The 13540-nt window shown below is 39.1% G+C and overlaps 1 protein-coding gene across 4 annotated transcripts in view; it reads right to left on the bottom strand.

Moving 5' to 3' along the window:
- The window catches only part of unc5a (unc-5 netrin receptor A), a 144737-nt gene that overhangs the window by 50248 nt on the left and 80949 nt on the right, over window positions 1-13540 (bottom strand). For all 4 annotated transcript variants that reach the window (XM_022195958.2, XM_022195964.2, XM_022195973.2 and 1 more), the window contains exon 3: window positions 232-375. In XM_022195958.2, the coding sequence (XP_022051650.1) occupies window positions 232-375 (144 nt within the window). The remainder of the gene's footprint in view (window positions 1-231; window positions 376-13540) is intronic.

The raw sequence follows: 13540 nt of genomic DNA, 5'->3' as shown, positions 1-13540 counted from the left end.
ACAGGAAGATGATTTAACTAAATTGTAATCACGGCAACGCTGTGGTGCAACAGATCATAATGTTCTCTGAGCTAATTGTTAAATGAAAGTTAGTCCCTCCCCAACCACCCAAAGTGAGAAAATAATGATGCTAATATCCTCTTATTACATACTGACAAGCAATATGTAAGGCCCCTTGTTAGGCAGCCTTTGCATTTCTAATAACAGTGATCATTGTAATAGTACACTCACATGCAATCCTGATGTAAGCTTTCTGGCTCTTCTGGGTTCCCGTGGTGCTCCAGGCGACGCACTGACACCAGTACTCATCGAGACCAAAGATCTTCTCCACCTGCTGTCTGGTGATGTCAATTGTCACCTGCATGACTGGCAGCGCTGAAAAATAAAGAAAAAAAATGCAAGAAACAACAGTCAAAAAGGTGAACGCAGAGGAATGAATTTATCCCCATCGGCTTGTTTGACTGCAGCAAAAAAAAAAAAACAGTTAAATGACCGTAAATATTTCTCAGCAGACGAAAAACAAATGAGCTGAACTGAAACCTTTAAGTGCAATTTTGTACCTTGAACCAAACCGGCAAAGCAATTTAAAAAAAGAAAAAAAGTCGGGGAGAATAAACAAGCAGAGAACCATAATCATATATAAACAGAGTGCTTGTTAACTGAGGAAAATGAGAAGAGAGCCTCACAGCTATCCTCAGTGTAATTTGGAGGGCGTTAAAACAGCAACAGTTGGGAAGGAACAAGGAGGCGTAAAACAAACACTCTACATACAAAAATACTCGGCATAACCTGCGTGTCTACTATTAAATCCAGGAAAGGGGGGTAAGAGTTTACAACCTATGGAGCCTTTTTACAACAGTATACATATAAGGGAAAAAAGTTTTAGTACTTTTCCATAAGAGTATAATATTTCTCTAAACAAAGCAAAATCCATTCTGCTAAACCGTCCAAACAACGCAGCGTTGTCACAGTCAAGCCATTTTCTGATACTTGAGAAGCAATCTTTCATTTCATTTCCCTTTGACCCTATATTTGGGACTTGTAATCCAGAGGTATTTTTTTACACTGCGCTGCGACCTTGATCCTCACCACGCGCCCTGCTTTGTCTTTACTCTGATAAAGAGATTGCCATGTTTTTCTTAAGCTTCCAGCTCTCTCTCCGTCTTATCTTTTCTCTTTGTTGTCTTTTGGAGAGAGGTGCTCACATGAACACAGCTCATTTCAGAGTCACAGAGGACACATCTTGGAGACTGACAGCAGGAGCATATACAGTGCAGTATATTTAAATCTCAATGGAAAGCCACTCTTCAACTGGAATTTACATAAAAGCACTTTGTGACACACTCCTCACACACTTGATCTGTCTGCAATGATCATTTCCAGCTCCAGACTGAAGCTGGAATAAGTGCCCCTATCACGCCATTAAACCTATACAGCGCTTATCTAAAGCACTTGTGCTGATACAGAGCATTCATCAACCCCAAAAGGCTGATTTCTTTTTGTAAACAATTTCAGATTTTGCCGTATTTGATCACAGTAATTGTGAGTACATGCGCAGTGACTCCAGCCCTGAAGCGCCACTCTGAGCATCAACAACACTCTGTGCTGTGCGAAACATTTCACCAACACGCTCTTGAATGTGCTTCACTTGCAGCTAATTTGAAAAGAAAGAAGGGAAAGTGATATTTCTGTGTTTAATAACGGCTCTAATAAATCTGCCAAAAAAGTTTGATTCATTTCAAACACACGACTGAATTTGTGAAACCCTCATTTAATCTCTTTCTTTGTCTTTCTGAAGTCCAACTCTTCTAATAGATGTGTGTGTGCCTGTGTGTGTGTGTGTGTGCTGAGAGTGTTTGGCACAGGCTGAGAGAGCACCTAAAAGCTAAAACAAATGGCCAAAGTAACAAAATGGGCACTACAGAGAATGAACAAATGGAGCAGAAGAAAGCCTCCTTTCTTCCTTCAAATCAGCAACATGGCAGAGATTCCCCTGAAAACTTCGGGACTGAAAACTATATACATGCACTGATAACAGGACCACTTAAACTTTCTGTAGATGCCATCCAAGGACATTCTTGTAGTTATAAGTCTAACAAAGCAGGAGAGAGAGTAACAGTCATTTTTGTTTATTCACTTTTCTACATGCAGTTATGTGCAATGTATACAACTTGGCAGGGATTTGGAAGGGAGAATCTGTGTGTCTTTCTCGTTGTACACTATATGTGGTGCGCTTGCTATTATGTATTAGTTATGAATAAAATCTATGAAATGCACATTGCATATGGATACAAGATGGCAGCAGTTGCAGGGTGAAAACTAGGGCAATCAATATGAAACATGCCCCAAAACCTGCAAGTTAAATGAGACTAAATTCTGAGAAAATCCTTGCAGCTGAGAACAATGGAAATATCAGATGGCCCTGATACAGACGGAGCTCACAGCAGTTTATGTGCAACATAGTTCGGAAAAATATTTCTGAATACATACATCTGAAATGTGGCATTGAGCTGCGTTCGGTGCTCAGTATGGCCCCACTTACAGTAGAAAATTCATTTGATTAATGCAAACCTTCCTTCTTCAGGAGCTAGAGGGTGAAAGGAATAAAGATCAGTATGGAGATGCAAAGCATGAACAATAGCAACCTGAGGTGAGAAATCCTAAGAAGAGCAATTTGAAGCTCGGCTTGCCAGGGTAATTGCATTCTGTTTCCTTATCTCTTCCTGTCTCCATAATTACCTGCTTTCTGTGTCTGACACCTTCCAGTAACACTGCTGTGAGTCACTCTGTCCAATTTCACTCCAATTAATAAGTAGGACAAAATAATCTCATCACTTTGTGAGCAAAACGCGGCTGTAATTTTATAGCAGTTAATAATGATCGGACAGGCTGCTGTTTACAGATGTTTCCTAAAGTCTGGGACGACTGTAAGTGAAACAAAACTTTATGAACATCACTCACAGGTGACTGATAAAGAAACTACAGTATTGATTCTTTGAAAGCTACCTGTCTGAAAATGAGGCTCCGGCACACTTCTGACTCAGTTATATTAATATCGATTTATAATAGCATGCTCAGCTGCCTTCAAGGTGTTTGAACGAAAAAGAGTGAGAGGAAATTTACACTTCCTTTTCCTGCAAGATAGTGAGCGTGCACTTAACATCCCTGTTAAATGATAATTAAAACATGACACGATTCCCTCAGCCTTTGGTTTGATCTGCAGCCCATTTATAAATGAGCTCATATCCCAAACCTCAGTGAAATTACTGTGAAAAATTTAAAGGGTGATTATGTGATTGACACCATGTGAATCCTGAGCTTATAACTGGAACCCTGGTGAGTTTATTTTTATTGCGGTGCAATGGGGCAACTCAGTGAGCTGTGCTTAACCATAATTTCTGGAAAGTACACATCCCATTTGTAACATTGCATGGAGCAGCTGACAAGCAGAGGAAAACATGCATAGCAACACCAACGCCAATAGCAGTGGAGTCAGATCCTTTTAATACCACTTTACATGCAAAACTCCCTGTCGAATAAAGGTTAATAAATACTGAAGTTCATCTCGGCGAACTCATCTGTCAAAGTTCTGCACCTTGCCATTTCTGTCTTTCAGGTTTTTCTGGTTTTATTAATACACCAACTCTAGTTAAAGTCCCTCTCCAGTCTTTGATTAAACCACTACAACTTATGTGTGTCAGAATTACATACCTAGAGGTTTTTATCATGAAAATGGTCCCTTCGTGGCTTGAAATGCCTCAGATGAAACTCAACATCATTGCTCTGTTTAGAATATGCAGATCTGTGCAGCTGTTCATTGTTTATTTCACTCATAATACATCTTGTAGCACACTCTACCAGTTAAAAGTTTGGACACACTTTCTCATTTAATGGTTTTCCTTTATTTTCATGACTATTTACATTGTAGGTTCTCACTGAAAACATTAAAACTATGAATGAACACATATGGAATTATGTAGTAAACAAAAAAAGTGTGAAATAAGTGAAACATGTTTTATATTTTAGATTCTTCAGAATAGCTTTGGTTACTGCTTTCTACACTCTTGGCATTTTCTGGATGAGCTTCATGAGGTAGTCATCTGACTACCATTAAATGAGAAGGCGTGTCCAGACTTTTGACTGGTAGTGTACAACAAACACCATAACCTGGTAATAAACAAATAAACAAATTTGTAAAAAAAAAAAAAAAAAAAAAAAAAAAAAGAGTCCTACAGAGCTGATATTTTATGATAAATCCTCGTTTTCTATTCCTAATTCTACCATCTTTTAAGAAAAACAGAACAGTAAAACTTGGAGATTTAATGTTTAACAATTTAATGTATTACTTGAAATGTTTTATGCATGGATCGTGGCAGTGCCCTTTTCTGTGTACACAGGCTGCATGGAAACCCAGTTTTAGGTGATTTATTAGGACAGTGCAATGCAAGGTGAACAGTAACGGCTGAAGACTAGATAAGGTTTAAAGAGTTTTTAGAGAGTAAATATGCAACACTAAAGGGAAAAAACTGGATTCTTAAAATTAGCCAAATTCCTAATGAAAATTACACCCATGATGTACTGCGATTTACATCATTTGAACACACACACAAGCACACACACAATTCGCAATCAGCAATCTGTGCGCGAAGCAGGGAAAGAGAAAATGCAGAATTTGTATCTAAAAAGGAGCATCTGTAAAAGCAGCCAGTCTGTGGGCTCACGCTTAGAGAAACCAAAGAAAACATGTTCTGCCTCAAGACTTCCTGAGTTTTAAAAAACGAAACGGAAGGAATAAAGACGACTGGAGGAGATGCAGAGTGGTTGGGTTCGTGAATAAACTGACCTTACTATTGTATGATGGAGCTTGTTGCAAAGTCTTGAGGCAATCGAGTACAATACAAGCTATTACTGGAATCCACTGGCTCACGCACACACAAGCACAAAGGACACATACGCATTTACTTGTGTTATATTCTAATCTGTGGCAAAGACAATATTATTTACCCATGCAGTCCATTGAAATGTGCGACAAAAAAGGGAAGAGGTCACATTGTGAGAGGGCAGACATCTTTCTCTGGATGTGTGAGTTGTGGGTTGGATGAATCTCCCTCCTGAGCCAACAGGGGCTCAACACACACAGGGTAAACATCATCGGACTCAATCCCGGGGGAGTCGATATTGGGCTTGTCTGAGTGCAGGACTTTATTTTTCTCTCCCTCACTCTTGTTTTCGCAGGCTCTGACCTCAATTCCATAGGGGTCATTTGCTTATCAAAGGCAAGGACTGGAACTTGCAGGTCCCGAGCGCGTGTTCATTGTGACCAAGGAAATTCAATTAGGCGGCTTCCCTACTGTGTGTGGCTGGGATTCATCAGTGGATATAGAGGGATTAGGGTTGGGTGACTCTACATCAGGGGAATGCACCATTTCAAGGGAGAGAGTTCACAATGGTTGAGGGGAGACATCACAGATGAGCGCTTTTAAGAATGCACTGTCTGCACATCCTGGCAGCCAGTCAAAAGCATACTCTAAAGTGTTTCATTTCCTCCTGTGGTTCTGCTTTGTACCAGATGGCATCAGTGTCATCAACGACACCACAAGTGTCCGAAAGCCTTCTTTCAGGGAGCCGAGGACGTGGAGACCAATTTAGCTTTGCTACATGAAAGGAAAAATCCAGACACCAAGCCAGGTTGTCAAAAACACAATCTCAGAGTTAAAATCAGTCCAAAGGCACCGGCACCTATGCAGTATTTCCATGTGTAAGTAATCCAAAGTTAACCCCGGGTCACAGAGCCAAGGGCATAACTGCCTTTTCATCAACTCTTCAAACTTCCATTACCATGTAAAGCAGAGCGGTGATGGGTGGCCCGCGCTGGCTGACGTGGAGAGCTGAGAATGGCAGGTGGCGCCATAAGCGTCTGTCTCCTAACAAGGATAACGTGGCCTTCTGGGTGAAGCATGGCTCTATTAAACAGCAAGAGCGACAGCAGCAGAAGGGGGCGGGGCGGCAGAGGAGGAGCGGTCGAGTTCAGGAGGAATACAGCAGGACCTTCCATTCAGGGATGTTGGTGTGAGGTTGCGACTCAAGTCAGTGGGACAGTGTTCTGGGTCAAGGCTCTGCCTCCGGTTATGACCGGCTTTTCAAGAGCTCCTTTTGATTGAGCTGTCCATTTTCCACAATGAATGCACGCTGCAAGGCCCCCGCTGATGCTCTGAATGTCGTTACAGATTATTCATGGCTGACAAACAGGCGAGCAGGTAGCGCTCCAATCAATCCGGCTGGGTTCAGCCCAATGCCACTCCAAGGAGACTCAGGTAGAGCGGGAAGAGTAAATGGTGCAGGACAGAAGAAACACTAATGAAAGTCATGAGCTGAAATGTCTGTTCCGATATTCTACTTCTGGTATTAAGAGACAGGATTCATGTGTCTTTAACTCTCATACGGTCTCATCCACATTATAAGTTACTAGTATTTTTTTTACACATCTTTAACGGATCCAGACATTTACCATTAAAGCATATTGAATCTGAGCATTCAAACATGTTACACCAACAAAGACAAAAGGCCTTTAAAGAGTAAACAATAAATTAAATTGTAAATAAAATCTGCAAAACCAGACTCTCTCCATGAGGTGGGACAGATGCTTTTTTGGAAGACGGTTTTCCTCATGTGTTTCCTCGACACCACTGCTGACTTACATTCAAACACAATAACACACTACTTCCAGTACAGTCCAAAATTGGGGTCGACTTGGGACAGATAATGGATCTAATACTCAACATTTTTTCTGATTATTCCTATCATTGTTTACCAAAAAAACACGCTGCTTTGACTCTGTAGCAGCTGCCTCTCTCGGTCTGTTGTCCCCACTCTGCTGCCTTGAGCAATCTCCATCTGTCTGATTGGTTACAGGTCACAAGTAGCACCCTATCAACACCAAAGCAAAGGTGTTGATGAGCTTATTTGTATTAAACATCTGTAAAACTTAAATAAACAAAAGCATTTCAACACAGTTTCATGTTGGATTTTCTGCTACGCTCAATTCCTTTAACCAAGATTTTAATCTTTGGTGCAGTTGTTTTGTATATTTGCTCTAAATATCAGTTATCAGTCGCCTTGACTGCTGATTGATTTATCCCCTACTCAAGTAAGACACACAATTAAATTCAACTTTCTTTAATATAATGCTTTTATGCAAGTTTTAAGAGCTTAAAACATTTGCAAATCTGATCATTTCAAGTGGCATTACAGAGTATCTCTGTTTTGTTCTCTTGTCAACACCTATGAGGTTAATCGCTAATTCCATGTCTCCACATCCTTTTTTAAGGATAATGCCAGCAATTGTGTGCAGGAATGTCAGCACACACATACAGTTTATAAACCAGTAAATGCAAGGACTTTTATATAACTTGATCAGTGGGTCTTATTGCCACTTTAAACATAGTATTCCAGTCAAACAGTATGTGTCCTCTTGAACATGTGCAGACTAACGCATCTAATAAGGAAGCAAGTCTTGGAAAATAAAAGACTCAGAAAGCTCAACAGTGTGACAGGATAGCTCATCCCTGGTAATGATGACAGTGAAGCGTCGCTGCAGGCTACAGTTCTCCTGTCCAGACCGGCCTATAAGCCATCTGACTTGCCCCCTTTCCTGAATCCCAAATAACAACGAGAGCTGCCAAATGACAGAGCCCTGCAGGTGTCCCTCAGTACATAATGATAGCCCCTTTTTTATATTCACTGGCATGTAATTTTAAAAAACAAAAACAATCATTGATTAGGTCTCATTTCAAACACAGAAAACACATACACAAAAAAAGGCAATTATGTCAGATTGCAGGGTGTGTTTCTTTCCTAGCACTGTTTTCAGTAGTTGCAAATACAGTCCTATTTTTTTACAAAGACAGTGTTCAGTTTTGGTTGACACTTCCAGGGAGGCAGAAATGTAACTGTATGGTTGTTATTGTAGTTGTAGCTTCCAGTGGTTTTGAATTAGATCCATAAAAGATGGATGAAGCCAATGTAAAGTCCCTTAAACCCACATTCTTTCTAACAGCCAACAGGAGGAGACTCCTCTGATAGTCTGATTGTAGAGAAGTCTATAAGAAAATGACAATTTCTTGCTTAATTTGTTACTTCAGTAAACATTTTTCAAATTAGTTTACGTTTCAGTGCTAGTTTCAAGTCTCTTTCAAATTAGGATGGTGCTCATTTTGAACATTATGTTCTCATTTGGAGTAAATTAGATAATAAAGCAGGATATGAATTAGGGTGGGGCTAGCTTGCAATTGACAGGACATTACTGTATGGGAGTAAATAGTGTCCTTGAGATCTGTCAGATCCACTAGCTAACTGGTAACATATGGTTTCACTGAGTAAGCTGGCGATGGTGTGAAAATGAAATCAGCCTCTTGGGTTACCATTTATTTATATCTGTTTATGCTCAGTTGCTGACAGCATTGGTCATTTCCAGAAACACAAAATTCTCATGTGTTCAGAGTTACAGCGAGACTACTGTTTGCAGTAATGTCAGATATGTCTGTTATCTAAGGAGATAGCCTTCGACTCATCTCTGCTTTGTCTAAAGAATGTAGGACTTAGAAGTTGATATGGTATGAAAAACTGTAAGATAAGGTTTAAATTTACAAACTATTTACAAAACTAATAGCAGAAGAGCTTGTGTTCCTCATCATATTCTAAATAAGCTGGGGAAAGAAAAGTAAGGTCTCTTTCCCATTGCAATAATGTACTTTTATTCTCCATATTACATACAATGTTTAATATATCAATGACTCAACGGTGTGTTTGGTTTCCTATTAAAGGATATTTGCGATTGTGTTGACTGAGATGGGCTTGTATTTCCACGACGATGGCCAAATTCAAGGCTTCTAAACATTAGTCCACAAACCAGTGACTGGATGTCATTATATTAACCTTATTTAAAACATCAGTAACAATATCAGAAACACATTTAAATACAATGCAGTCCGCTAGATCACTACTGTCAATGACAACTTATAATACGACACAATAACTTTATTTATCCCTGAAGGGAAATTCAATCATCTAGGGTCTCATCTGTTTACATAGAATTATACAGTCTAATTGCTGATGGTATGAAAGATTTTCGAAATCTTTAATAATTTAATAATACTAATACATTCATGTAATGTATATGGATGTTCAATCACTCCCTAAGGATTTCATTGCCAAAACACAAATCTACACTGAGCCAGCGCTTCTTTTTATCAGCAGTATCATCACAGTAAGTTTCTTGAAAATGCCAATAAAAATGTCTGAAAACGCCTGCTGGTGTTGTTATTTCTATACATATGCAATAAAATAAAATCAGATGCATCAAAGTTACAATAGCGAGAGGCTACAATAAAAAAAAAAATCAAGGGCAAAGAGCATTTTATGAATAAAATGCCAGCTTTATAATGTTTTAAAATAAGACTATCACATTCTAAAACACAATATCTAAAAATATGATCACCCATGAAACCGCAACCGTAAACAAAAATCTGAAAGATGCAAAGAGTGACATTTCTGCCACTAACTTCCTGGAGGGAAGCCAGTGCACATTTTAGTAAAAGTGATAGAGATGCCTTAATCAGGTTACTTTTCCAACAAGATTTCATGACTGAGAATGCGTCCTACTGTAGCACACCGTGGAGGAGACCACGGCAGTCGGCGAGGGAGGATGAGATTTTGAGTGAGGATTACTTGGGCTCAGTAGTAGTAATGAATAATAATGTACGTACTTTGCATGCTCTGATGGAGTGAGATCTTCAAGCAAGAAATTTCACTGCCATGTTTGTGCACAAAGAATCTCACGACGACGCAAGAAAAATGAAGCTTCAGTCGCGTTTACGCTGCACAGGTGTTCACAGGTTTCGCAGCGTGATAATGAATTGATTTACAAAACTTCAAAAAAGCTTTCCTGTGTCACCAAGCGCATGGAAAGTAGGTTTCTACTTACATGTGAAACATTCACACCTGTTTGCTCGCTGGCATGCAAACGCTACGAATGATTGCATCAAGGAGGCGCTAATTCAAAGCAATGGATTTTTCTATTTACACTGTCCCTCCATAATTAGTTTGCCTAACCTTTCCTTAATAGTACACGCACACACACATGCACAGACACGGGGCTGCGCTGTGATTTACCACAGTGCCCTTACCAAAGTGCCCTCGGTGTAATTACTCTCCATCCAATATCCTAACCCCGATGATTGGCAAGAGCAGAATGTTCTCGATGCCACAGTCTTGGGGCTGCCAGAGACTGGGACCTGCTCCTTTATCTCCCACACACACCTTGTCCTACCGCGAATGAGGACACGTCAGAGGTGAAGGCATCGAGCACTTTGCCTCCGCTTCCATTACATTTTGCAGAGCGCGAGGATCTGATAGAACGTTACCCACATGAAAGCCGTGATAATGTGAACGGGCTAACATGTTTCTCTCTCCCTTGTCTGACATGGCCTTGGGCGCTGAAGTAAATAAGGAAAGCTGCTTCAGGTAAGCCAGCCTGGCTCCCATCTGGTTGCCGAGTGCTCTGTGCCATACAAATTGCATTAAGGTTTTCCCCTCCCTCCCCGCCAATCGGTGCCGTCTCTCCTGGGCCTTTGGCCGGCAGTGTTGTCTGAGTTAGAAGGCAGAGGTTTTTTGGTAATCCAATGAAGGTGTAGGCGAATGTAAATATTGAGCACAACAACAAACAGCACTCAGTAAACAGCCTGAGGGAACACAGAGGCTACGAAAGTCTTTCTACCAAACTCCTTTTTTCTCAAGTTTGAAGTACTAAGATTCTTATTTGTTCTCATAATAACATACAGTATATATGGATAATGACTGACATTGTGACTTCTACTAAATAAACATGTTTGTATCTATGCATGTCAAAGTTTTACTGTTTTTTAATACAAATACTAACAAGCATTTCTCAAGTTTGAGTTCACATTTTCAAAACCCTTTTTTGACATTCAGCTCAGTTCAGCACAAGTCGAAAATGCACTAATGCACCCAAAACACTTCATGCACATGTCAGGATTATCTCTGACAGCACAGACACCGACAGAGTTAGTCTCTCAACAAGAAAACTTTGCCACTATGACCTAAAAACACATCAAGCAGCATTATTATTTAGAAGTCTAACTATTATCTTTAAAGTAGATTTAATTATTCAGATTTTTGCATAATCCAAGTTTCTATTAAAACTAAAAAAGGGAACTTTATGTATTTACTGTGGTGCCTTACAGAACATGTTTTTTCATATTATGCAAATTTGCATAGGAATTCCAGCTGCACAGAATAAAACTTAGCAATTCCAATAATGCAACACAAAGCTTTACATACCAGTATTTACTACAGGGTCAACAAGGTCAAAGTTTTTGCTCCTCCATTTCTGATGTTCCTGGAATGTTTATAGCATAATATATGAATAAACATACAGATGTTTGTGAGCATTTGGCTTGATTATTATCTTTTTTTTTGCTGACTTTCAGAATGTTTTTCATGCATTACAATTTGAGGCAACATGTATGTTTGAATAACAATATATCAGGAACTATTAAAGATAAAAGCCGGAAATGCTCACTGCTCTCACTCCTCATCATGTCATCATGATTCATAATCTGCAATATTAAACCAGTGGACCAAACAATCTTTACATATGGATGAGGTGAAATGTGAAACATTAAATAGTCCATAATGTCCCATTTTTGAGCTTACATTAACAAAAAAAAACCCAAAATGACTCTGAACTCAACAATAATGCAACACAAAAACATACAGAATACTTTGTAATATGAAATACTTGGTCATGAAAATGATTTTTAAAAAAAGTTATTTTAATTCACTATGGAACCACAGAAGCAAAATAACAGGCAGATAGCCTTATCCAAATAGAACAGAGTTCTGGAGTTTGAAACAGATTTTTAAAATAAAGATGTCTTGGAAACTACCTGACATCAATCTAAAACTTCCCAGATTCTAGTTAAAATATCCATAATCATGATTTTTTAAAAAAAGAGCAGAATGCCTCTGATGATTTGAGAAGGAAAAACCCCATACATATTTGAATAGGATGGCTACAGACAGAAACGCAACAGAGCCGGTGCTGATGATAAATATGTATATCCCAAAAAGGAGTTTCATAGATTTTTTTAAAAATTCAGAACGTAGCAAACTGCTGCCTCATTTACAGTACTTTTGTCTTAGACAAATGATGATCACATGAGAAAACTTGAACAGATAACGTCACTTATGCTGTTTGTGTCTAAGCTATAAAGATAGTGCCGAGCGTGTGAAGAGTTCTGTAGAAGTATAAAAATAAAAAATAAAAATGCCATCAACTGTGGAAAAAAAAAACAGCAAATAGCACCAATTACCTGTTAAACAGAAGTGACATATACCCGATGTGCTAACAGAAACACATTTTTGACATGCAATTCTCGGTTTCTCTTTCTGTTTGCAACAAACATTTAACCAATAACTCACTGATGATAGTTTTCGAGTCATGCTGAACACTTAGTGCGACATGTAAAATAAACACCAAGTGATGCTTTTGAATTCTCACACCTTTACAACTTTTTTGATTAATTAAAACTGGGTAATTCATAGATAAATAGCGTAAAATACCCAATGTGAAAGACAGTCTTTCAGAACTTGTGAATATTTTAGTGAGTACATTCAGTTCACCCTGCAAACTGAAGTTCTTCCTATAGATAAAAGTTAACACAGTGGCATGTAGCAAAGCAAGATTCCCACTTTACAAAGACCCAAGGCTAAAGCAAGAATGCATACATTTCTAGGAGAAATTATGATAACCTATAACAATTTCTAATAGAAATAAACTGGCTTAAAAAACAGACATCATGAGGAGTCTCTCGTGTGTTTATAAAAATCGATCTTGCATGAAGATGTACACAACAAAACACTGTCAAGTCTTACCACACTTGCAACACAATACAAGAGCAGCAGGGAACAGTAGCTAATATCACAAAACACTACAAAATGAAACTACATCTTATGATGAAAAGTTTCACAATTGCTTGAAATGTAATTAAAAACTACCCTTTGTTTCCTAAAGTGACAGAAGCAAAGAGACAAAGAGGGTCGCCAGCGACAACATATCCTGCAGTGTAAGAAATGGAGGCTGCAACTTAGAATAAAACAATACCTGGAAAATGTTCACAGCCTCAGTGTGTAATCTGTTTAAATCCCCCAACCACCCCAGCGGTCACATGATGCTGAGCTTACAAGGTTCTCATTCCAACACGGACCCTGTCGTCAAGTCCAGAATCAACTGTAATGTGACGCATGAGGGGATGAAGTGCTGCAGACCGAGCAAGGATTGAACCTTTAAATATTAATTTCTTTGTTCAAATGTGACTGCTTTAAATATTAATGGACAAAGTTGCAAGACAGAGAGAATTGTGGACTGTTATAAATAACCTGAGGGGGGAAAAAATGGGGTGAAAGTACACAGAGATTGTTTTGATTTTAGATGTGGCAGATGGGGGGGGGGGGGGGGGGG

The sequence above is a fragment of the Acanthochromis polyacanthus genome, chromosome 10 (assembly GCF_021347895.1).
Source record: "Acanthochromis polyacanthus isolate Apoly-LR-REF ecotype Palm Island chromosome 10, KAUST_Apoly_ChrSc, whole genome shotgun sequence".
NCBI classification, from domain to species: Eukaryota; Metazoa; Chordata; class Actinopteri; family Pomacentridae; genus Acanthochromis; species Acanthochromis polyacanthus.
This window is presented reverse-complemented; position numbering and strand designations above follow the sequence as displayed.